Source organism: Pseudophryne corroboree, chromosome 7 (assembly GCF_028390025.1).
Source record: "Pseudophryne corroboree isolate aPseCor3 chromosome 7, aPseCor3.hap2, whole genome shotgun sequence".
Lineage (NCBI taxonomy): Eukaryota > Metazoa > Chordata > Amphibia > Anura > Myobatrachidae > Pseudophryne > Pseudophryne corroboree.
This window is the reverse complement of record NC_086450.1, coordinates 1495128-1521373: the sequence shown is the minus strand read 5'-3', so window position 1 is coordinate 1521373 and position 26246 is coordinate 1495128. Positions and strand designations below refer to the sequence as shown.

General features: G+C 49.7%; 1 protein-coding gene across 1 annotated transcript in view; it reads left to right on the top strand.

Annotated features, from left to right (window-relative positions):
* SUMO1 (small ubiquitin like modifier 1) overlaps window positions 1-26246 on the top strand; it is a 57268-nt gene that overhangs the window by 29520 nt on the left and 1502 nt on the right. The window contains exons 3-4 of the mRNA XM_063932590.1: window positions 9320-9397; window positions 23127-23198. Of these exons, the coding sequence (XP_063788660.1) occupies window positions 9320-9397; window positions 23127-23198 (150 nt within the window). The remainder of the gene's footprint in view (window positions 1-9319; window positions 9398-23126; window positions 23199-26246) is intronic.

Here is a 26246-nt window from a genome sequence, read left to right as displayed (position 1 = left end):
GTCCAATTCCCCCAAGGTAGGTTGCAGCCACCTAACAGGTAGGTGGTAAGTCACCACGGTGGGGGGCCGGTTCCTACCAAGTGCCACCCAAGGTGTCCCAATTGTGGCATACCCCACCTCCCACAATAGCAGTATACTGCTCAACCAGGCCATAGGGTGCTCCTGCCCATATGGCTCTTTCTGGCTCGGTACTGCTCCCAGTCCATGCAGTGGCGCAATAGTTCGTAACACACAGTCCTGGTCAAGAATGTGCGCCATCAGCACTGGAGCGGGTACCCGAGCCTCTTTCAATGACTGGAATGCCAACTCGCAAGCGGGTGTAAAGTCCACTGACTTGGGAATGCCCTTCCTAGCCATCTCTGTCAAGGGGTTCACTACAGGACTAAAGTCAATGACAACATGTCCGTAGGGCCTTACAGGTTCTAAGGTCAGTACCGGTCTGGGTGATGTGGGTCGGGGACAGCCTCTGGTTGCCTCCACCCCCTCTGGGTTGGGCCTACCCCTGTCTCCTCCCACATGGTGCCCCATTCACTGCACCTCCGTCATACCTAACTGGCAACTGTCTGCCCTAACTGTCAGACCTGCCCTCCAATCCTCTTCTGTCGACCTATGACTCGGGAAACCTACCCTGTCACCTAGGCCTACTCCTTCCTCCTCGTCCGCTATCTGTGCCACAGTGATGGCGGCCAGACCACCAGCCTCTGGATCCTGTGTGGCATCCACTACAGGGAGGCTGCGTGTCTTCCCCGATCTACTGTGCACAGGCAGGGGACCTGCTATGTCCACAGCAACTTGCTGCGAGGGTTCTCCTATGGGCAGAGGCCCAGAGACAGCACAAACGCTGGAGTTCCCCGGCTGCCAACGCATGGCACCAGCCTTACAGTTGGTCTGGGCGTCATCCAACATTCCAGACCAGGGTAAGCTCTGTGTCAGGCACTTCAGGGTACGGTCTGTCTCCGGGTTGCTGTCCAAAGGGGTTTCGCTGGCAACCGACACCGGTTGCGCAGGAACGTTCCCTGAGGGGACCAGTTGGACACATTCCCTATCTGGTCTATCCCCTCCCACTTTCCTGTCTACCCTGTACCTTAACCCTTCCCGCCAGGTCAAACTTCCCGCCCCAACCCTGTCAAGGCCGCTGCCAGAGTGGCGCCTCATGCCTTTCGGGGATGGGTCAGAGAGTTGAGCCTCCCTAAACTCCTGCCTGTGGCCCTCAATCTCTCCTAAATTGGGACACTCTACAGGGGGATCTAGGTGGGGACTACTAGGGTCAGTCTGGTAGGGTTCAGTCATGGAAAAATCAGTGTGGTTTCTCATACTCACCGCCGGAGTTGGCAAACCACTTGGGTCAGGAGCATCATTGGGCACCCCCACAGGATCAAACGAGCTGGAACCGACATCCTCTGCGTTGCTAGGGGACGTAGGCATACCAGAGGCAAAAGGCATGCGCGGGGTAGATGTGCTGATCTAGCCGCTGTAATCTTTTCCTCTGGGCTGGTTGATGCTGTGGTTGGCTGTGCTGGCAGTTGTCTAGCAGCTGTAGTCTTTTCCTCTGGGCTGGGCTGTGCTGGAGTAGCTGATGTCAACGGTGGGTTTGGAACTTGACTCCGGGGAATGGCGCCAACAAACATAGTGACGATCCCACCACCCAGATCATTTCCTAGGACCACATCAGTTGGGAGACCATCCATGACGGCAACTTCTCGCAACTCTGGTCCAGCTCCCCAGTCCAGGTAGACTCTTGCCATGGGAACCGCTTTTTCTGTTCCTTCTGCCAGGGTGATCGTGGCAGTGCGACCCTGCAATACGGCAGCAGGATCTATAAGGTGGGGGCTCACCACAGTGATTGAGGCCCCAGAGTCTCTTAGGCCTTCCCCCTGCAGGGGTCCCACGTGGACCGGCTGCAGGTGCCTCCACATGTTGTGTAGGGGCTGTTTGGCCATGCAGGCGACTCTCTCCGCAGAGTGCACCTGTCTCTCGCCACACTCCATCGGACTGACTGGAGGGGGAACAGTCTCTGTAATCTCATCTCCTCTCGTCAAACAAGCAAGCCGGGCTCCAGCACTCGGATTTGGGGCACGAGCCTGGGGTGCTTGGGATGCAGGACAGTTCATCCTCAGATGTCCGATTTTCCCACAGCCGTAGCACTTCTTCTCCAGTCGTGGCACCGATGATCTCTGATCAGTTGCAGGGACGCTGCGGTGCGGTTGCTGGCCAAGAGCACCCGGGTTGGAAGATGCTTGTCTTTGGGGGTGATGAGCTGAAGAGGGTGGTCCCCTTGGTGGTACAGTCTGTTGGAGCTGGCTGCTGGCGGGGCGCTTCTGCCCCTGTGGCCGAATTGCCACATACTTGTCGGCTAATTGGGCAGCCATCTTTAAGCTGGGTGGCTCCCGATCTAGCACCCACTCCTTCACTTCTTGGATGCACCTGCGGTAGAACTGCTCCCTGCAGATCAGGTCGATCAGTGCGTCCCATGTAGTGGCTTCAGAATCCTTCACCCACTTCACCACGTACTGCCGCAGCTGGGTGGCGAACTGCTCATGGGTGCTGCTAGGATTCTTGGGCAAGTCTCTGAACTTCTTCCTGTAAGACTCTGGAGTGATGAAGAATCGCTGGAGGAGGGCCTTCGCGACTACGTCGTAGTTCCCACAGTCCTCCGTGGCCACTCCTCGATAGGCCTCCAAGGCCTCTCCATGCAGAGTGGGCACAAGGTGTCTCACCCACTCTGACTCGGGTAGATCGTGTAGTTTACAAGTCCTTTCAAAAACTTGCAAATGTCCATCAATGTCCCCATCACTGTCTGCAAACTTGGCAAACTGAATACGTCCTGATCTGTGTACAACAGCTGACAACGGCTCCCGGGGTACCACGGCCTGTGGTGCCCGCTCATCACGCCACATCTGGATGATGATCAAGCGCTCTTGCTCCGTTGCCCTTTCCCCCAATTCCGCTAGCCGATCTGCTAGGGTATCCGGGCCGCCCCCCCTGGGACGTTGGGATCCTGGCCCTGCTAGGGATTGCTGGGAAACATGGCTGCTGAGAGAGAGGGCGGGGCTTGTGGTTCTCACCGGTTCTGTGCGAAGGGCCACTGTTGGGTCGTCCTCTGCGATGCTGACGCCGTCAGTGCTTTCCACCTCCGCCCGATGAGACTCCTCCAGGCTCCTGAGCGCCGCCTTCATGACGCTTCTGGACGCGTTGGAAGGGATATCCACACCCTTCCCCTGGCATACGATCTCCAGATCCTCCTTGGACATTCCGCTGAATTCCGCCATCTTGTGCGTTCTCCTGCGCTGCAGTTACTCCTCTCCTGAGTAACTCGGCTTCTCCAATCGGGTGATGAAAAGCCGCCTGGGAATATCCCACCACTATGCCACCAATTTCTGTGACAGGACGGTACCGTACGAAAGCACTTGTCGCTTTCGCGTCCCGTTGACTGCGCACAGATTGGAAGGTAAAGCCGCACAAGGCCTGACCACATAGGGGATTCCCGCTTACCGTCAGTAACCGCCTGTTACTGACTCCACCCACTGCACTGTGGGCGGGTTCTCGCTGCCACCACCAAACTCCTAACCTGCCGTGGCGTTTGGAACCACGGTTCTGCTCTGTATGTGCCGACGCACTGCCTTACCACAGCTGTGTGGTGCTGACGAATCCCCACTAGCCACTTGCTAGGCCTCTACCGGTAGCTGGCGGAAGGCGGAGCTTGGTGACGCTAGGTGCTTCCCTGGACAGCCGGAGGACGGGGCTAGGTTTGGCCTAACCCTGTTGGTCACAAGATGAAGCAGTCTTCTTGAGGCAAAGATGTTTATTGCTCAATGATAACCTTTAAAAAGGCTCCTCCCTATTGCTAGGGGCAACAGCATACAATCAGATGTTTTCAGCAGAATAAGATGTTACAATAACTACAACTCTGGAGGCACGCAGGTCTCCTTTTTATGTCAGTTTTCCACACAGTATCACAGGGGGGTAAGCCCTCCCTGTCTTCTCCAACCAATCAGGTTATTTTACAAAATACCAATAAATTACATTTTACAATGATATAAGTGCAATAAAACAATATTCTCCTTCCTGTCACCCAGACAACGTTTGGTATCAGATTAACATTCACCATTGATAAATTTATCACATATCTTCAAAATACAAATGTGTCTGGTCATTCCCATCTGCAGGCAATCCCAGTGTTTAAGATTACAACAGGAATAGCTACAATACAAACAAACGGTCTTCCTTCCTTTATCTGCCATTCACGGGTCGTATATCAATTACATCCCCTACATGAAACAGATTCCAAGCCCATAGACCCAGTGATTAGCATCTCTCTCTAAGGAACTTACACATCAAAAGGTATTGTCCTTCACACCTCACTGCTAGGACAGGGCCCTTAGCATGCCCCTTCCTATTTCCAGAGGATAAGAGTTGCTTATTCAGACAGCTATAGTAACTGCATTTTTCCTTTAAATATACACCAAGCCTGTCTTGAATATAAAATATACAGTTAAACATGCCTTCCTGCAATGGTGCACAGAGCACTACATATGACATGTTAAAAGTAAAACACATCATTAAACAAACTTTTAAACAGTCCGTAACATGGCGCTGGGCACGAGGGTTAACCCCTTCAGTGCCGCAGACGCCATTACACGTGTGGCTGGCTAGTCTCTCCGGCCACAACTAAGGTACAGTGTAATCCCTGGGTTATATAGTGCTGGGGTGTGTGCTGGCATACTCTCTCTCTCTGTCTCCCCAAAAGCCTTTGTGGGGTCCTGTCCTCAGTCAGAGCGTTCCCTGTATGTGTTGCGGTGTGTCGGTACGCCTGTGTCGACATGTTTGATGAGGAAGGATACGTGGGGGCAGAACAAGTGCAAATAGATGTGGTGTCTCCCCCGACGGGGCCGACACCTGATTGGATGGATATGTGGAAGGTGTTAAATGATAATGTAAGCTCCTTACATAACAGATTGGATAAAGCTGTAGCCTTGGGACAGTCGGGGTCTCAACCCATGCCTGCTCCCACAGCGCAGAGGCCGTCAGGGTCTCAAAAGCGCCCAATATCCCAGTTAGTTGACACAGACGTCGACACGGATTCTGACTCCAGTGTCGATGACGATGATGCAAAGTTGCAGCCTAAAATGAGTAAAGCCATCCGCTACATGATTGTGGCAATGAAGGATGTGTTACACATTTCTGAGGAAAATCCTGTCCCTGACAAGAGGTTTTATATGTATGGGGAGAAAAAGCAAGAAGTGGCTTTTCCCCCATCACATAAATTGAATGAATTATGTGAAAAAGCGTGGGATTCCCCTAATAGGAAGGTAGTAATTTCCAAGAGATTTCTGATGGCGTATCCTTTCCCGCCAACGGACAGGTTACGCTGGGAATCCTCCCCCAGGGTAGACAAGGCGTTGACACGCTTATCTAAGAAGGTGGCCCTGCCGTCTCAGGATACGGCCGCCCTAAAGGATCCTGCGGATAGAAATCAGGAAGCTATCCTGAAGTCTGTTTACACACATTCTGGTACGCTGCTGAGACTAGCAATTGCTGCGGCCTGGATGTGTAGTGCGGTAGCAGCATGGACGGATACTCTGTCTGAGGAGTTAGATACCCTGGACAGGGACTCTGTTCTAATGACCCTGGCACATATCAAGGACGCGGTCCTATATATGCTGGATGCCCAGAGGGACATTTGCCTGCTGGGCTCTAGAGTAAACGCAATGTCCATTTCTGCCAGAAGGGTCTTATGGACTCGGCAATGGACAGGGGATACCGACTCTAAAAAACACATGGAGGTTTTACCTTATAAGGGTGAGGAATTGTTTGGGGACTGTCTCTCAGACCTAGTTTCCACAGCTACGGCTGGGAAGTCAAATTTCTTGCCTTATGTCCCGCCACAGCCTAAGAAAGCACCGCATTACCAAATGCAGTCCTTTCGATTCGCAAAAGAGCAAGAAAGTCAGAGGTGCATCCTTTCTTGCCAGAGGCAGGGGTAGAGGAAAGAGGCTGCACCACGCAGCTAGTTCCCAGGAACAAAAGTCCTCCCCGGCTTCCACTATATCCACCGCATGACGCTGGGGCTCCACAGGCGGAGCCAGGAGCAGTGGGGGCGCGTCTCCGACTTTTCAGCCACCAGTGGGTTCGCTCACGGGTGGATCCTTGGGCTATACAAGTTGTATCTCTGGGATACAAACTGGAATTCGAGGTGACGCCCCCTCACCGTTACCTAAAATCGGCCTTGCCAGTTTCCCCCATGGAAAGGGAAGTACTGCTGGCAGCAATTCACAAGTTATACCTCCAGCAGGTGGTTGTAAAGGTTCCTCTCCTTCAACAGGGAAGGGGTTACTATTCCACTATGTTTGTAGTACCGAAACCGGACGGTTCGGTCAGACCCATCTTGAATTTAAAATCCCTGAACATTTATCTGAAAAGATTCAAGTTCAAAATGGAATCGCTCAGAGCGGTCATTGCAAGCCTGGAAGAGGGGGATTTTATGGTGTCTCTGGACATCAAGGATGCTTACTTGCATGTCCCCATTTATCCACCTCATCAGGAGTACCTCAGATTTGTGGTACAGGACTGTCATTACCAATTCCAGACGTTGCCGTTTGGGCTCTCCACGGCACCGAGAATATTTACCAAGGTAATGGCGGAAATGATGGTGCTCCTGAGAAAGCAAGGAGTCACAATTATCCCATACTTGGACGATCTCCTCATAAAGGCGAGGTCCAGAGAGCAGTTGCTGATCAGCGTAGCACACTCTCTGGAAGTGTTGCAACAGCACGGCTGGATTCTGAATATCCCAAAATCGCAGCTGATTCCTACGACGCGTCTGCCCTTTCTGGGCATGATTCTGGACACAGACCAGAAGGTGTTTCTCCCGGCGGAGAAGGCTCAGTTGTGGTCAAGTCAGGAGGCTTGTCTGCACATAAATATCCTGGAACTAAGGGCCATATACAACGCCCTGAGTCAAGCGGAGCCTCTGCTTCGTAACCAACCGATGCTGATTCAGTCAGACAACATCACCGCAGTGGCTCATGTAAACTGCAGGGCGGCACAAGAAGCAGAGTGGCGATGGCGGAAGCCACCAGGATTCTTCGTTGTGCAGAGAATCACGTGCAAGCACTGTCAGCAGTGTTCATTCCGGGAGTGGACAACTGGGAAGCGGACTTCCTCAGCAGGCACAACCTCCACCCGGGAGAGTGGGGACTTCATCAAGAAGTCTTCACGCAGATTGCAAGTCGGTGGGAACTGCCACAGGTGGACATGATGGCGTCCCGCCTCAACAAAAAGGTAAAAAGGTATTGCGCCAGGTCAAGGGACCCTCAGGCGATAGCTGTGGACGCACTGGTAACACCGTGGGTGTTCTAGTCGGTCTATGTGTTTCCTCCTCTTCCTCTCATACCCAAGGTACTGAGAATCGTAAGGAAAAGAGTGAAAACAATACTCATTGTTCCGGACTGGCCAAGAAGGACTTGGTACCCGGAACTGCAAGAAATGCTCACAGAGGAACCATGGCCTCTGCCTCTCAGACAGGACCTGTTGCAACAGGGGCCCTGTCTGTTCCAAGACTTACCGCGTTTGACGGCATGGCGGTTGAACGCCGAATCCTAGCAGAAAAGGGCATTCCGGATGAAGTTATTCCTACGCTGATAAAGGCTAGGAAGGACGTGACAGCAAAGCATTATCACCGTATATGGCGAAAATATGTTGCTTGGTGTGAGGCCAGAAAGGCCCCTACAGAGGAATTCCAGCTGGGTCGATTCCTGCACTTCCTACAGTCAGGGGTGACTATGGGCCTAAAATTAGGGTCCATAAAGGTCCAGATTTCGGCCCTATCCATCTTCTTTCAAAAAGAACTGGCTTCACTGCCTGAGGTTCAGACGTTTGTTAAGGGAGTGCTGCATATTCAGCCCCCTTTTGTGCCACCAGTGGCACCTTGGGATCTTAACGTGGTGTCGGATTTCCTGAAATCCCACTGGTTTGAGCCACTTAAGACCGTGGAACTAAAGTATCTCACGTGGAAAGTGGTCATGCTTTTGGCTTTAGCTTCAGCTAGGCGTGTGTCAGAATTGGCGGCTTTGTCATGTAAAAGCCCCTATCTGGTTTTCCATATGGACAGGGCAGAATTGCGGACTCGTCCGCAGTTTCTGCCAAAGGTGGTATCATCTTTTCATTTGAACCAACCTATTGTGGTGCCTGCTGCTACTCGTGACTTGGAGGACTCCAAGTTGCTGGACGTAGTCCGGGCTTTGAAGATTTATGTAACCAGAACGGCTTGAGTCAGGAAGACTGACTCGCTGTTTATCCTGTATGCATCCAACAAGCTGGGTGCCCCTGCTTCAAACCAAACTATTGCTCGCTGGATCTGTAACACGATTCAGCAGGCTCATTCTGCGGCGGGATTGCCGCTGCCTAAATCAGTAAAAGCCCATTCCACAAGGAAGGTGGGCTCTTCTTGGGCGGCTGCCCGAGGGGTCTCGGCATTACAGCTTTGCCGAGCTGCTACTTGGTCGGGTTCAAACACTTTTGCAAAATTCTACAGATTTGATACCCTGGCTGAGGAGGACCTTGTGTTTGCCCATTCGGTGCTGCAGAGTCATCCGCACTCTCCCGCCCGTTTGGGAGCTTTGGTATAATCCCCATGGTCCTTACGGAGTACCCAGCATCCACTAGGACGTTAGAGAAAATATGAATTTACTCACCGGTAATTCTATTTCTCGTAGTCCGTAGTGGATGCTGGGCGCCCGTCCCAAGTGCGGACTTTCTGCAATACGTGTATATAGTTATTGCTTAACAAAGGGTTATGGTTATGTAGCATCAGTTGAGTGATGCTTGTTTGTTGTTCATACTGTTAACTGGGTAAGTTTATCACAAGTTGTACAGTGTGATTGGTGTGGCTGGTAATGAGTCTTACCCTGGATTCCAAAATCCTTTCCTTGTAATGTCAGCTCTTCCAGGCACAGTTTCCTTAACTTAGGTCTGGAGGAGGGGCATAGAGGGAGGAGCCAGTGCACACCAGTAGTCCTAATTCTTTCTTAGAGTGCCCAGTCTCCTGCGGAGCCCGTCTATTCCCCATGGTCCTTACGGAGTCCCCAGCATCCACTACGGACTACGAGAAATAGAATTACCGGTGAGTAAATTTTTATTTTCCCCATACGTCCTTCCCAGGCATTAATCTCAGAGGTTATAGATGTTCATGGATATAGGAAGTAAATACCGTGGCATTAATGGCGGTGATTCATTTTACACAGTGCGCAATATTTGTATCACTAATACACTGTGCTATGCATCCCATGTAACCCAAGTACTCTGATCCGTTTTCTTTCAGGACAGCAGTGAAATTCATTTCAAGGTAAAGATGACGACGCACCTGAAAAAGCTGAAAGAGTCATACTGTCAGAGACAGGTAAGTGCAGTGCCGAGTGCATCGTCCCTGTATCGAGAGAACGCTCTGCAGGTGCAGTGCCGGGTACAGTGTCCTGTATGGAGACACCGCTGTCGGTGTAAGAGCTGTAGGTGCAGTGCTGGGTACAGTGTCCTGTATGGAGACACTGCTGTCAGTGTAAGAGCTGTAGGTGCAGTGCTGGGTACAGTGTCCTGTATGGAGACACCGCTGTCAGTGTAAGAGCTGTAGGTGCAGTGCTGGGTACAGTGTCCTGTATGGAGACACCGCTGTCAGTGTAAGAGCTGTAGGTGCAGTGCTGGGTACATTGTCCTGTATGGAGACACTGCTGTCAGTGTAAGAGCTGTAGGTGCAGTGCTGGGTACAGTGTCCTGTATGGAGACACCGCTGTCAGTGTAAGAGCTGTAGGTGCAGTGCTGGGTACAGTGTCCTGTATGGAGACACCGCTGTCAGTGTAAGAGCTGTAGGTGCAGTGCTGGGTACAGTGTCCTGTATGGAGACACTGCTGTCAGTGTAAGAGCTGTAGGTGCAGTGCTGGGTACAGTGTCCTGTATGGAGACACTGCTGTCAGTGTAAGAGCTGTAGGTGCAGTGCTGGGTACAGTGTCCTGTATGGAGACACCGCTGTCAGTGTAAGAGCTGTAGGTGCAGTGCTGGGTACAGTGTCCTGTATGGAGACACCGCTGTCAGTGTAAGAGCTGTAGGTGCAGTGCTGGGTACAGTGTCCTGTATGGAGACACTGCTGTCAGTGTAAGAGCTGTAGGTGCAGTGCTGGGTACAGTGTCCTGTATGGAGACACTGCTGTCAGTGTAAGAGCTGTAGGTGCAGTGCTGGGTACAGTGTCCTGTATGGAGACACTGCTGTCAGTGTAAGAGCTGTAGGTGCAGTGCTGGGTACAGTGTCCTGTATGAAGACACTGCTGTCGGTGTAAGAGCTGTAGGTGCAGTGCTGGGTACATTGTCCTGTATGGAGACACCGCTGTCCGTGTAAGAGCTGTAGGTGCAGTGCTGGGTACAGTGTCTGGATGGAGACACCGCTGTCAGTGTAAGAGCTGTAGGTGCAGTGCTGGGTACAGTGTCCTGTATGGAGACACCGCTGTCAGTGTAAGAGCTGTAGGTGCAGTGCTGGGTACAGTGTCCTGTATGGAGACACTGCTGTCAGTGTAAGAGCTGTAGGTGCAGTGCTGGGTACAGTGTCCTGTATGGAGACACCGCTGTCAGTGTAAGAGCTGTAGGTGCAGTGCCGGGTACAGTGTCCTGTATGGAGACACTGCTGTCAGTGTAAGAGATGTAGGTGCAGTGCCGGGTACAGTGTCCTGTATGGAGACACCGCTGTCAGTGTAAGAGCTGTAGGTGCAGTGCTGGGTACAGTGTCCTGTATGGAGACACTGCTGTCAGTGTAAGAGCTGTAGGTGCAGTGCTGGGTACAGTGTCCTGTATGGAGACACCGCTGTCAGTGTAAGAGCTGTAGGTGCAGTGCCGGGTACAGTGTCCTGTATGGAGACACCGCTGTCAGTGTAAGAGCTGTAGGTGCAGTGCTGGGTACAGTGTCCTGTATGGAGACACCACTGTAGGCCTATACGTTAGCTGATTGCCTAGACACCATTACAGATTATATAGAGATGTGTCCATATAGATCCCTCACCGTACACCTGCACTGTATAGATGAGAGCTGGCAGGTTGCTGTTTGCAGAAAGTAAATCAGAGATGTAATTACCCTTTCTCTTACGTCCTAGAGGATGCTGGGGACTCCGTAAGGACCATGGGGTATAGACGGGCTCCGCAGGAGATATGGGCACTATAAAGAACTTTAGAATGGGTGTGCACTGGCTCCTCCCTCTATGCCCCTCTCCAGACCTCAGTTAGATCCTGTGCCCAGAGGAGATTGGGTGCATTACAGGGGAGCTCTCCTGAGTTTCTCTGATAAAGAATTTTGTTAGGTTTTTTATTTTCAGGGAGCACTGCTGGCAACAGGCTCCCTGCATCGTGGGACTGAGGGGAGAGAAGCAGACCTACTTAAGTGATAGGCTCTGCTTCTTAGGCTACTGGACACCATTAGCTCCAGAGGGAGTCGGAACGCAGGTCTCCCCTCGCTGTTCGTCCCAGAGCCGCGCCGCCGTCCTCCTCGCAGAGCCGGAAGATAGAAGCCGGGTGAGTATAAGAAGAAAAGAAGACTTCGATGCGGCAGAAGACTTCAGATCTTCACTGAGGTAAGCGCGCAGCGGTAACGCTGCGCACCATTGCTCCCACTACACACACTACACACACTAGCGGGCACTGATGGGTCGCCCTGGGCAGCAATAAAAACCTCTAATTCTGGCATTATAAGGTTAGACACTGCGGAGGCAGTAATTCTATAAATCCCCCGCCAGTTTTGTGATACTTTGAGTGGGACCGAAGCCCGCCGCTGGAGGGGGCGGAGCTTGGTCCTCAGCCCTAACCAGCGCCATTTTCTCCACAGAGATCTGCAGAGAAGCTGGCTCCCCGGTCTCTCCCCTGCTGAACACGGTGACACAGGGCTGAAAAGAGGAGGGGGGGCACTTGTAAGGCGCAGTGAGTGTATTAACACAGTGATTAAGATAAAAGCGCTATTATCTGAGAGATTATTTTCCAGTGTCAGTTGGCGCTGGGTGTGTGCTGGCATACTCTCTCTCTCTCTCCAAAGGGCCTTATTGAGGAACTGTCTCCTTATATCTATACCCCTGTGTGTGTGTAGGGGTGTTGGTACGAGTGTGTCGGCATGTCTGATGCGGAAGGCTCAGCTAAGGAGGAGGTGGAGCAGATGATTGTGGTGTCTCCGTCGGCAACGCCGACTCATGATTGGATGGACATGTGGAATGTTTTAAATGCAAATGTGACCTTATTACATAAGAGATTGGACAAAGCAGAGTCCAGGGAGAGAGCAGGGAGTCAATCCACCGCTTCGACTGGGTCACCGGGCTCTTCTGGGTCTCAAAAACGTCCCCTATCCCAAATAGCAGACACTGATACCGACACGGATTCTGACTCCAGTGTCGACTACGATGATGCGAGGTTACACCCAAGGGTGGCCAAAAGTATTCATTATATGATTATTGCAATAAAAAAGGTTTTGCATATCACAGATGACCCCTCGGTCCCTGACACGAGGGTGCGCATGTATAAGGAAAAGAAACCTGAGGTAACCTTTCCCCCATCCCATGAACTTAACGAGTTATTTGAAAAGGCTTGGGAAACTCCAGATAAAAAAACTAAAGATTCCCAAAAGGATTCTTATGGCGTATCCTTTCCCTGCACAGGACAGGGTACATTGGGAATCCTCACCCAGGGTGGACAAGACGTTAACGCGCTTGTCCAAGAAGGTGGCGCTAACGTCTCCGGACACGGCAGCCCTCAAGGATCCTGCTGATCGCAGACAGGAAACTACTTTAAAGTCTATTTATGCGCATACAGGTGCTTTGCTCAGACCGGCAATAGCATCGGCATGGGTATGTAGTGCAGTTGCAGCTTGGGCAGATACCTCGTCAGCTGACCTTGATACCCTAGACAGGGATACCATTTTATTGACCTTAGGCCACATTAAAGACGCAGTCTTATATATGAGGGACGCTCAGACGTTGGGCTGCTGGGTTCGAGAGCCAACGCCATGGCGATTTCTGCTAGGCGAGCCCTGTGGACCCGCCAATGGACGGGTGATGCCGACTCAGAGAAGCATATGGAGGTTTTACCATACAAAGGTGAAGTTTTATTTGGGGATGGTCTCGCGGACCTGGTTGCCACAGCTACCGCGGGTAAATCTACCTTTTTGCCTTTTGTTCCCCCACAGCAAAAGAAAACTCCATAGTATCAGATGCAGTCCTTTCGGTCGCATAAGTCCAGAAGAGGTCGGGTCTCATCTTTCCTCGCTAGAGGTAAGGGTAGAGGAAAGAGAGCACCTGCTCCAGCTAGTTCCCAGGAGCAGAAGTCCTCCCCGGCTTCTACTAAATCCACCGCATGACGCTGGGGCTCCACTGAGGGAATCCGCACCGGTGGGGGCACGTCTTCGACTCTTCAGCCAGGTCTGGGTTCTGTCAGACGTGGATCCTTGGGCGATGGATATTGTATCCCAAGGCTACAAACTGGAATTCGAAGAGGTGTCCCCCTCGCCGATTTTTCAAGTCGGCCTTGCCTGCTTCTCCCCCAGAGAGGGAAGGAGTGCTCGCTGCAATTCAAAAGCTGTATCAACAGCAAGTGATTGTCAAGGTTCCCCTAGTCCAACAGGGAAAGGGTACTATTCGACCCTGCTCGTGGCCCCGAAGCCGGATGGTTCGGTCAGACCCATTTTAAATCTAAAATCCATAAACCTGTACTTGAGAAAGTTCAAATTCAAGATGGAATCGCTCCGGGCTGTGATCTCCAGTCTGGAAGGGGGGGATTTTATGGTGTCACTCGACAAAAAGGATGCATACCTTCATGTCCCCATATATCCTCCTCATCAGGCACACCTGAGATTCGCTGTACAGGATTGTCATTACCAGTTTCAGACGTTGCCGTTTGGGCTTTCCACAGCCCCGAGTATTTTCACCAAGGTGATGGCGGAGATGATGGTGCTCCTGCGCAGGCAGGGAGTCACAATTATCCCATATTTGGACGATCTCCTGATAAAGGCGAGATCGAGAGACCAATTGCTGAAGAGCGTGTCGCTCTCCCTGAAAGTGCTGCAACAGCACGGTTGGATTCTCAATTTGCCAAAGTCCTAATTGGTTCCAACGACTCGGCTATCATTCCTAGGCATGATTCTGGACACGGAACAAAAGAGGGTTTTTCTCCCATTGGAAAAAGCCCAGGATCTCCAGAACATGGTCAGAGACCTGCTAAAACCAAAAAGAGTGTCTGTTCATCAATGCACTCGGGTTCTGGGGAAAATGGTGGCAGCCTACGAGGCCATCCCCTTCGGCAGGTTTCATGCGAGGACTTTTCAGTGGGAACTTCTGGACAAGTGGTCCGGGTCCCATCTACAAATACATTAGAAAATAACCCTGTCCCCCAGGGCCAGGGTGTCTCTCCTGTGGTGGCTGCAGAGTGCTCACCTTCTAGAGGGTCGCAGGTTCGGCATTCAAGACTGGGTTCTGGTGACCACGGACGCGAGCCTCCGAAGATGGGGAGCAGTCACACAAGGAAGAGATTTTCAGGGACTATGGTCAAGCCAGGAGGCTTGTCTACACATCAACCTACTGGAATTGAGGGCCATATACAACTGCCTACGACTAGCGGAGAATCTTCTTCGCGACCTACCGGTTCTGATTCAATCGGACAACGTCACAGCCGTGGCTCATGTAAACCGCCAAGGCGGGACAAGGAGCAGAGTGGCGATGGCGGAAGCCGCCAGGATTCTTCGCTGGGCGGAAAATCACGTAAGCGCTCTGTCAGCTGTCTTCATTTCGGGAGTGGACAACTGGGAAGCAGACTTCCTCAGCAGACACGATCTCCATCCAGGAGAGTGGGGACTTCATCAAGAAGTTTTTGCAGAGATAACAAGTCTTTGGGGAATTCCTCAAATAGACATGATGGCGTCACGCCTCAAGTAAAACCTTCGGAGGTATTGTGCCAGGTCTCGGGACCCTCAGGCAGTAGCAGTAGACGCCCTAGTGACACCATGGGTGTTTCAGTCGGTCTATGTTTTTCCTCCTCTTCCTCTCATCTCAAAAATATTGAGAATCATAAGACAAAGAAGAGTGCAGACAATATTCATTGTCCCAGATTGGCCTCGAAGGGCCTGGTACTCAGATCTTCAGGAAATGCTCACAGAAGATCCGTGGCCTCTACCTCTCAGGGAGGACTTGTTACAGCAGGGGACATGTGTGTTCCAAGACTTATCGCGGTTACGTTTGACGGCATGGCGGTTGAACACAGATTCCTAGCTGGGAAAGGTATTCCGGAGGAAGTTATCCCTACTCTGATAAAGGCTAGGAAGGAGGTGACGGCAAAGCATTATCACTGTATCTGGAGGAAGTATGTATCTTGGTGTGAAGCCAAGAATGCTCCTACGGAAGATTTCCATCTGGGCCGTTTTCTCCACTTTCTACAGACAGGAGTGGATATGGGCCTGAAGTTAGGCTCCATTAAGGTACAGATTTCGTCCCTATCTATATTCTTTCAGAGGGAGTTGGCTTCTCTCCCAGAAGTCCAGACGTTTGTGAAGGGAGTGCTGCACATCCAGCCCCCTTTTGTGCCCCCAGTGGCACCGTGGGACCTTAACGGGGTGTTAAGTTTCCTGAAATCTCACTGGTTTGAACCTCTTCAAACAGTGGAATTAAAATTTCTCACGTGGAAGGTGGTCATGTTGTTGGCCTAGGCATCTGCAAGGCGGGTGTCCGGATTGGCGGCCTTGTCCCACAAGAGCCCCTATTTGATTTTCCATGTGGATAGAGCAGAGACATGTCCTCAATTTTTGCCTAAGGTGGTTTCTTCATTTCATATGAACCAACCTATTGTGGTGCCTGTGGCTACGGGTGACTTGGAGGATTCCAAGTCCTTGGATGTAGTCAGGGCCTTAAAGATTTATGTAGCCAGGACGGCTAGGGTTAGGAAAACAGAGGCTCTGTTTGTCCTGTATGCAGCCAAGAAGGTTGGCGCTCCTGCTTCTAAGCAGACTATTGCTCACTGGATCTGTAACACGATTCAGCAGGCTCATTCTACGGCTGGATTGCCGTTACCAAATTCGGTAAAGGCCCATTCCACTAGGAAGGTGGGCTCTTCTTGGGCGGCTGCCCGAGGCGTCTCGGCATTACAGCTTTGCCGAGCAGCTACTTGGTCGGGTTCAAACCCTTTTGCAAAATTCTACAAGTTTGATACCCTGGCTGATGAGGACCTTGCGTTTGCTCAGTCGGTGCTTCGGTCATCCGCACTCTCCCGCCCGGTCTGGAGCTTTGGTATAATCCCCATGGTCCTTACGGAGTCCCCAGCATCCTCTAGGACGTAAGAGAAAATCAGATTTTAAACCTACCGGTAAATCTCTTTCTCCTAGTCCGTAGAGGATGCTGGGCGCCCGTCCCAGTGCGGACTGAATCTGCAAGATTTGTATATAGTTATTGCTTACATAAGGGTTATGTTACAGTTGGAATCGGTCTTTGACTGATACTGTTTTTGTTCATACTGTTAACTGGTTGCGTATTTTCCAGGTTATATGGTGTGATTGGTGTGGCTGGTATGAATCTTGCCCTTAGATTAACAAAATCCTTTCCTCATATTGTCCATCTCCTCTGGGCACAGTTCTCTAGCTGAGGTCTGGAGGAGGGGCATAGAGGGAGGAGCCAGTGCACACCCATACTAAAAGTTCTTTATAGTGCCCATGTGTCCTGTGGAGCCCGACTATACCCCATGGTCCTTTTGGAGTCCCCAGCATCCTCTACGGACTAGGAGAAAAAGATTTACCGGTAGGTTTAAAATCTTATTTTTATTCAAAAAGTCTAAAAGACCCTTCCCCTGTACAAGCATTGCTGAGAGGGTACAGCATACAGGATGTTACAGCAGGTCCCTCCTCTCAGCCAGAAGAGAGATCCCTGTTTATGCAGTCTGAAGACACAATAGCATGGTGAAATCCTCCCCCATATACCTTTTAGGATTTGTATATAAAATCCGACCAGCTATCTTACATCACATAAATAAAGGGGCAACCATATTTCCTTCCTTCCCCCTCATACAGTATTTGTGTAACAAATGTACAGGAAAAGATTGATTCCAAATCTACTTAACATAGAGAAACACAGAAGTCTTTCATTAACACCTTTCAAGAGGTTACTGCCGAGATCCAGGACGTCGCCTGGGGTGCACTGACCAACATCTAAAGGTCTTGTTATCACACCAGAAGGCTAATTAGCATATTCCTATATGAGAATGTCCCATGAACGGTTTCCAAATGTCAGTGCATTTTAAAGCAAAAATCCCTTGTACGTTCCTCATTAGTGCTGCGTCCATGCATTTTAAATGTGCAATTCTCCGGCAGGGTCCACAGGTTATCCACAGGATAACAATGGGATATGATGGAGCAACAGCGGATTGGCACCAAACGATCTAAAGCTTTCAGGCCTCCCAGGAAGCAATGGGCCTGTCCATATATCCATTGGCCCAGGCAAATCAGTTTTTTGTTTGGTGCGGCAGGAGCTGGACCATGGTCAGAGGGCTGCTGTCCATTTTAGCAGCCCTAAGTTTTCTTATGTTATTTTTTAGTCTTACTTTTTTTTGAGTGATCTCTTCTAAACAGTGTCTTATACGCTTAGAAAGAGACGCTCCAACAACTCTCCGCCGGACCGCAACAACGCTTACCCACGAGTACAGTGCGGTTTCGGTGGGCGTCTGTGTCGGATATACTAGCAGGTCCAGCAGACTTTACCAGGCTGTGGCCGGAGCACGGGGAGTAGGTAAGTCATTGATTCTGCTTAGTAGATGGAATACGGACACAGCCGCACTGTATTGGGAGGAGACTACCAAACTGTAGCTGACGCGGCTGCCACTGCGGGTGCACCAGCGCTAGGCCTTAGGGATCTTAGGCACCAGGAATAGTAGGAGGCCACGATCCCTAGGGTTGATGTCAGCAGGGGGATTAAGACGCTCTCCTGGTCGCCCCTCCTCCCTGGTTCATGACCAGTTTCCGCCGAGTCTCCTGCCATGAACGGTTTCCTTGCTTTCGTCCCAGACGCTACCACGAGGGGACTCGTCGCAGCATAGGCCGCTGCGTCTGTGTTCACTAAGCGCTACCACGAGGAGACCCGGTCGCAGCATTGGGCTGTGTGACCGGTGCGTCTGTGATCACTATAGGTTCCCGGAGGGAGTGTACACTAGTAGCGTCTGGATCCACTAAGTGTTAGCTATCGTCTTGATCGATCCTGGAAGTGGGGTGAGTCTCCCTGTATCCCACTCTGAGTACGGGCTATACAGCACTAAATTTCTATCTACTTTGTTCAGTATGGATAGTTAAGTGCCTATTGCATATGAGTCTGTGTACATTTATTGTGGTTTTCTTCGCATTGCGTCTCAATACGTTAGATCTGTGTAAAACAGGATTCAGTAATATGTACTCCTACATATTTAAAATATGTTTGTAGTTGATGATGTGCTCATACAGTGACTATATAACGTGATTGCTGACTTTAATATATGTTTGTCAGTTGTTTCTTCTGATCCTCAATGCTGGTGCATGGGTATGGTCAGATTCATATCACTTTAGAAGGTTAAAGTGATTACAGTCACAAATTGTGTAGTACACTGTGAAAGTGCTGATTATTTATCATGTCGAGCGGCAAAAGAGACGAAGGTACGCTTACAGTAACACCAACACTCATATCATGTTTGTCTTGCAAAACTGTATTATCCTCTCAGGATCTGGTTCAGGATGGTTTATGTGCAAATTGTTTTGCTTTTCAGCAAAATACTAGGCAGATGCCTGTACAACGTCAGGTTCAGATGGATCCACCTTGGGCTATGTTTGCACAGACCTTGTCCAGTATAGCTGAACTGGTAATTCCTACTGCTTCTTTACCAGGAATGGGGTACACTATTAACCCATACATGCAGCTCCCTACCTACGGTATATCATTTCCCCCAGCAGCTTCTCATATAAAACAAGCTGATAAACCGATGGTAAGTAAACCTTCACAGGCTACACAAGATGATTCATCGGAAGATGAAAATTTAATTTACTCTACTTCGGCATACGAAGAGGAGGAAGAAGGTCTCAGCTCAGTGGATATAGCTGAATTAATTAGAGCTATGAAAGCCTGATGGTGCGAGCCTCCACCTTGGTAGGGTAGGAGGCCGGCTTCTTCAATTTGCACAGATCTGGCAGCAGTCTACAACAGATGCCTGGGTGCAAGAAGCGGTATCTGTAGGTTATGTTTTCCCCTTCAAAAAGCATCTTCCTCGAAGGTTCTTCTGCACCAGCCCGTCTCTGGTGGAGGTGTAGGCAAGGGCCTTGCAAGAAGCAGTTCAGAAATTGCTTCAGTCAGGAGTGGTCATTCCAGTACCCCCTGCACAACGGGGACAGGGTTTTTACGCCAACCTGATTTTGGTTCAGAAGCCAAATGGGTCTTTTCAACCCATTCTCAATCTCAAAATGCTAAACAAATATATCACATGGAGACGTTGCACGCCATAGTTTTGGCCTTGGAACCAGGGAATTATATGGTATCCCTGGATATTCAGGATGCATACCTACATGTTCCTATAGCACTGTCTCATCAGTGTTATCTCAGTTTTGCCAGCCTCTAGTTCCAGGCCTTACCCTTTGGGTTAGCCGCAGCCCCCAGAGTATTTCCCAAGATCATGGTGGTTATGGCAGCTTATCTCCGCAAGCAGGGGATAAGGATTTTCCCATACCTCGATGATCTTTTAATTAATTAAGGAATTGCTCCTGTGCCATCTCCAACAGACAATAACATGTCTGCAGAGGCACTAGTGGCTCATAAATTGGGCAAAGTTGTCTCTGGTTCCGTCACAACGTATGACTCACTTGGTGGGTGTACTGGATTCAAGTCTGCAGAAAGTATTTTTACCTCTGAACAAGATATCCAAGGTACAGTCAAGGACTCAGGAGTTGTTACACAGTCAAACGGTATCCATTCACGCAGCAATGCGAGTGATGGGTTTGATGGTGTCAACATTCGACATGGTGGAGTATGCACAATTCCACTCAAGACCTCTGCAGCGTCTGATTCTGGCCAGATGGAATGGAGTACATCAGACAATAAAGAAACAGACTGATACTTTCAGAAAAGGTAAGAAAGTCATTCGCCTGTTGGCTACAGACATCCCATCTAGACAAGGGGAGACCCTTTTGGATATCCGATTGGGAGATCCTGACAACAGATGCCAGTCTTCATGGCTGGGGAGCAGTGTCCGGAAAATTATGGTTCCAGGGACAATGGACCACAGAAGAGAGTTGCCTGACAATAAACCTGTTAGAACTCCGGGCCATATACATGGCACTGATTCAGGCAATGGACACTCTTAAAGGAAAACCAGTCCAGATCTGCTCGGACAATGCAATGGCAGTAGCGGACCTCAACCATCAGGGAGGAACCCGCATCCAAACGCAATGAAGGAGGTAAGTCCCAGCCTTATCCGCAGTATTCGTTCCAGGAGTCCTAAACTGGGAAGCGGACTTTCTCAGTCGACACGCCATTCAAGAAACCGAATGGGCTCTACACCCAGAGGTCTTTCAGACTCTAGTAGACAAGTGGGGATTGCCAGAGATAGATCTCATGGCGTCCCGTCTGAACAACAAAGTGCCCGCATACGGGTCAAGAACAAAGGATCCCAAAGCAGTCTTTGTGGACGCCTTTTCAGTGAAATGGGACTTTCATCTGGCATATCTGTTTCCTCCGATCATCCTGTTACCCAGGGTGGTGAAGAAAATAAAGCAAGCAAAGGGTGCCGTGATTCTAATAGCTCCGGCTTGGCCCAGAAGGCATTGGTACACAGATTTGCAGAGAATGTCGATGGATTCTCCACTTCTGTTACCTCAACGTCCAGATCTACTAAAGCAGGGTCCTTGTTATCACAGACATCTGGATCGACTGTCTTTGACGGCGTGGCTCTTGAAAGCTCTATCCTGAAGTCAAGAGGATTCTCACAACAGGTAATTCAAACAATGCTCAGAGCAAGGAAACCCTCCTCAGCTCGTATTTATCACCGAATATGGCAGGCCTATATTCATTGGTGCAGTGAAAGAAGTATGGACCCGAAATCTTTCAGAGTTTCCAGGGTCTTAGATTTCCTTCAGGCAGCAATGGATAAAGGTTTGAAGGTGGCTTCCTTGAGAGTGCAAATATCAGCATTGACTGTGTGGTTCCAAAAGAAAATTGCCAATTTCCAGGATGTGCGTACTTTTTTTTCCAGGGAATACTGCACATTCAACCGCCTTTTGTTCCTCCCACAGCATCTTGGGACTTAAGTCTAGTCCTGAAAGCTCTTCAAGTTGCTCCGTTTGAACCACTTAATGGATCTTAAATGGTTGACAGCTAAAGTTCTCTTTCTACTGACCATGGCATCAGCTAGAAGAGTCGCAGATTTAGGAGCGCTGTCATGTCGTTCCCCTTTCTGATTTTTTATCCAGATAAAGCAGTTCTCAGAACTAGGTCTGGGTATCTTCCTAAGGTGGTGTCTAAATTCCGGCTTTTCAGGTTTCGGGACTTTCTGCGGAAGATGCGTTGCTTGATGTGGTCCGGGCATTAAGGATCTACGTGGATCGTACCAGTGCCATCAGAAAGACAGATTCTCTCTTTATTCTCTACGGATTTCACAAGAGAGGATGGCCTGCTACTAAACAGACGCTGGCAAGATGGCTTCGGATGATGATTTCAGAAGCATATTCTCAGGCTGATCTCCCTGTTCTGGCTAATGTCTCTGCTCACTCTACATGTAAGTTAGGTCCTTCATGGGCAGCACAACATGGTGCTTCAGCAGAACAGATATGTAAGGCAGCCACATGGTCTTCCATTAACACATTCATTAGACGTTATGCCTTGGATACTTTTGCCTCTTATTACGCCGAATTCGGGCGTAAGGTTCTCCTGTCTAATCAGGAGCGTCCCCACAACTAAAATGCTTTGGTAAGTCCCATTGTTATCCTGTGGATAACCTGTGGACCCTGCCGGAGAAATATACGTTATGGTAAGAACTTACCGTTGATGACGGTATTTCTCCTAAGGCCACAGGTTCCACAGGGATCCCACCCTGACGTACCTGATTTGAGGATCCTTCTACTCACTAACCTCTTCCTTCTTGTACGGAAGGGTGTGCATGTGTGTTCTTCTCGCCTGATTAGGGCTCTGCATGATGCTCCTGCCTAGTGCTTTGGTATACAACTGATTTGCCTTAGCCAATGGGCGGGGATAAATGGACGGGCCCGTTGCATCCTGGGAGGCCTGAAAGCTTTTGATTGTTTGGTGCCAATCCGCTGTTGCTCCATCATATCCCATTGTTCTCCTGTGGAACCTGTGGACTTAGGAGAAATACCGTTATCAACAGTAAGTTCTTACCATAACGTATATTTTTGCAACTATGCATAGAGCACTACATATAACATGTTAAACACATTATTAAACATGCATACTAGGCGACCTAGTAATTACTGTGGGCACTGCCTGCTTTCCCCAGACCCTCTACTGGTGGAGACGTCTGCCTTTGGTGTGAAAAGCTGGGGGATGAGAATTACCGGTCACATTCCTAGAAAAGGGTGGTTGTATAGATTAGTGGGTCCACGTCCGTTGTTAGTAATGTTCATTAACTGTGACCCTGAGACCATAGCAGTGTGTCAGGTAACCCTATATCACAGCCATGGCCATCCAGAATAGTTACCCAACCAAATGCGATTTTATTAGCATTCCTTACAATATGTCCAGAAATGTCGGAGTATATATATTGCAGATGTCCGTGGTGATTTCACAGGATCGTTGATCTAATATCATGGGAAAAAACATTTCACGACGACTATTAATTAGTATGTAATGGCAATTAGCACGGACAGTATAAAAACAAAGCATAAAAATAATATATTGGGTTTTTAACTTCAGATATTATATATTATATTTTCTGCTTCACGTTTGTCTTTAAGTTTTTTTTAAATATATTCTGTCCATGCTAAATCCTATTTATTTTGGAAGTGACTTTACGTGGCGCTGTGCCTGTTACACCATGGATCCTATGAAACCACCACGGGATATCATGACCAAACCAATGTCCTATGTGTTGCTAAGAGTAACCATTGCTTATCTGCAGGGTGTCCCGATGAACTCGCTAAGGTTTCTGTTTGAAGGGCAGAGGATCTCCGATCACCAGACCCCTAAGGAGGTTAGTACTTTGTATGGATGGCAGCCATTGCTGAATAGCGTATGGGGTAATTGTGCTAACAGGCTTCAGGGTGAGAGCTGGCCGAGCTGATGGGGTCACAGGACCTACCTAGGAGTATTCCGTGGACACATTATGTATCCCATAGCCTGGCTCCATAGTGCTTATTCCCTGCAATATGACCGTATTTCACAAGGTTTCTTTCCACGTGGGGAATCGCTATACGTTTGTGTGACTTATAATTATACATACCTTCATTATAATAGAACCATGACCGGTGGGAAAGGCCATTAGGGGCAGACTCAAACAAACTTATGTCATGCAGCATCCTCTCTGGGGTGCACTGGCAGACAATGGGCTGTAGAGGGCACTGTTACAGGAATAGGAGCAATACTCCAGCTACCCTTGCTGGCCGCCTCCCCCTCCACATCCCACCATGCACATCTGCCCCAGCAGTTTATTTTTGGTGTTCCCTAGGTGGCTGATAAGGCAGTTGGGCTCTTAGTTTTATGATATTTTCCCCTAGTTTGTCGTGCAGTGGTATGTTGTTGTTTTTACACTTCTTCTGTGAGATCTAATGAAGACTCCACTGGAGGTGGGCAGGTCGGAGTGCACTTCTTATTTCTTGGAACCTTCATGCAACGAGACTTGCTCACCTCTCCCCCTACCCCCTTCCCCCTCTTGGATGTCCGATGTTCAGGGGAGGGGGTGGAGGCACTTGATTGGAATGGTCTCATCTTGGGGTGTTGGTACTTGTTTTCGTTCTGTGTCTGTGGAGAAACTCGCCTCCAGATCCTGGGTGGTGTGGGAACAGTCTCTATCCTGCTACTCGTGTTCCCAATGCCAGGTCAGTTCCTCACGGCATACTGGAATAAGAGACCAAGCACCGTGGCCGTTCTGGAGAGGCTACAGTTCTGCATGGTTTGGTTTCTATAGGACTCTGATAGTGACCTCTCTGAGGCGGTGAAAGGCAATTGGCTGAGAACCTGGACTACTGACTGTTTCCTTGCTGAAACAGCATTTTGTTTTCCAGTGCGTTCCATCGGCACATCTGCTAGATGATCTGGCTAGGTGAGAGACAGCCCCCCCGTGGTGGACATTTCAGCTCGGATTGGAAATGTGAGCGGATTGTTAAATCAATATGTGTCACTGCTGGTGCAGCTCTTGAGCTGGTTCTGTCCAACAGGGTAGTGGAAAGGTGGGCTGACCAGCTGTGAGGGGCTTACAGTCAGGATGGTCTTTGGAGGATTTCACCAGGAATGTGATGGCCTACATAGATTGTGAGGTCATGGATACTGCCCTCTGTTTCTTCTGAAATCCTGCCTTGACCATCATAGCCAGATGCACTCTCTAGACTTAAATGCTGGGAGGTGGGTGTAGAATCTTAACGGGCATAAGATGTTCAGTTTTGTTTTTGTTTTTTTCTGTGTGGTCTGGATTGCTATTACTACAGGGGCGAGAGTTCCTTCTGTCTACCAAACCCAGGACACAAAGTTATAGGTTCTTTAAGAGTCTCAGAGAAGATATGCTTGTTCAGGAAATTCTCATAGGGGGAATACTAGAGGGGCAGGCAGTTTGGACTGAGCAGGTGACCAGACCCCAAGACTGACGAAAAACGGACAGCTTGGCAGGGCACCTTCCTACCTTAGACTGTGTGTGGTGGTAGCCTGTTTTTGCAGTTTCTTGACCAGTAGACCGTTTTTTTTTTTTTATCTATGGGCCTAATTCAGACCTGATTGCAGAAGCAAAATTGTTCTCTAATGGGCAAAACCATGCTGCACTGCAGGGGGGCAGATGTAACATGTGCAGAGAGAGTTACATTTGGGTGGGTTATTGTTTCTGTGCAGGGTAAATACTGGTAACTTTATTTTTACACTGCAATTTAGATTTCAGTTTGAACACCCCCACCCAAATCTAACTCTCTGCACATGTTACATCTGCCCCACCTGCGCTGCACATGGTTTTGCCCATTAGAGATCAATTTTGCTACTGTGATCAGGTCTGAATTAGGCCCTATGGGAGGGAAGTATCATTAAAATAAGTTATATTCTGGACCTCTTTGGACCTCCATCCTGTAATTTTTTCACCATACTTCTACCAGGCACAAGACCAGATATGGATCCCTCATAGCTCCTCGGCTTGGGAGTGGTTGTTCCTGTGTTAGCCCATCTGCTCTTGGTCCCATCCTGATACTCCATCAATTCCATGGAGAAGAATGAGTGGTTATAAAGGATTGGTACCTGCATATCCTGTTCTAGGACTGATGTCACACACTGCCTATTCCCTATTTAGGGCTCTTCCCTTCCATCTGGCCACAGCTCTGAGGTCATTTTGATGGCTTTTGTGGTGGAATGGGGGACAGTCATTCCGTATCTAGACACGCTTCTCCAGACCTTCCACAGTTGTCTAAGGAGATGTCACTTTCTTTTCCCGGTGTTCTGCACTGTGGATGAATGTCACCAGAATGTTCTTTCTGCCCAGTGTAAGATCTTTGCTGCTTCTGCTATCGAGCTGTGGTTCCCTCCTTCATGGTGGATGCATGCCACGGTGTGGACCCACAAAGGTACGACGACTAGCAGTGGCATCCATCTGGTAGTAATATGATTTCGGATTCTTCCAGATCAGTGAGCACTTCTTGGGCAGTGTGATATGGTGCCTGGTGGAGCACCGAGTCTTTCTTAGGTGTATAAAGGTCTACACATCTCATGTTTGTGTCTGCAGATGTCCGCTTTGGGTGCAGCCATTGCTGGGTACCTTTCCCTGGTGTTATCTTTGGAACGTCTCCATTGTCTAACAGGGTGGCTCAGATAAAATGCTAAGACAGAGGCATTGTGTACTGACTGATCCGTTTCTTGTGACCCATCCTGGTACTCTACCTTCCTATAGACCTATTGTTTCCTCACGGTGTTGCCGCGTGTTCTTGTGTGTGGCAGACGTGCATGGTGTGGGGGAGCAGGCAGCTCTCAGACAAGTATATTTTTCCGGCTCCTGGAACAGTGCTCTGCACCCCATTGTCTGCCAGTGTCCCCCAGATGGATTTGGGGAGTATCA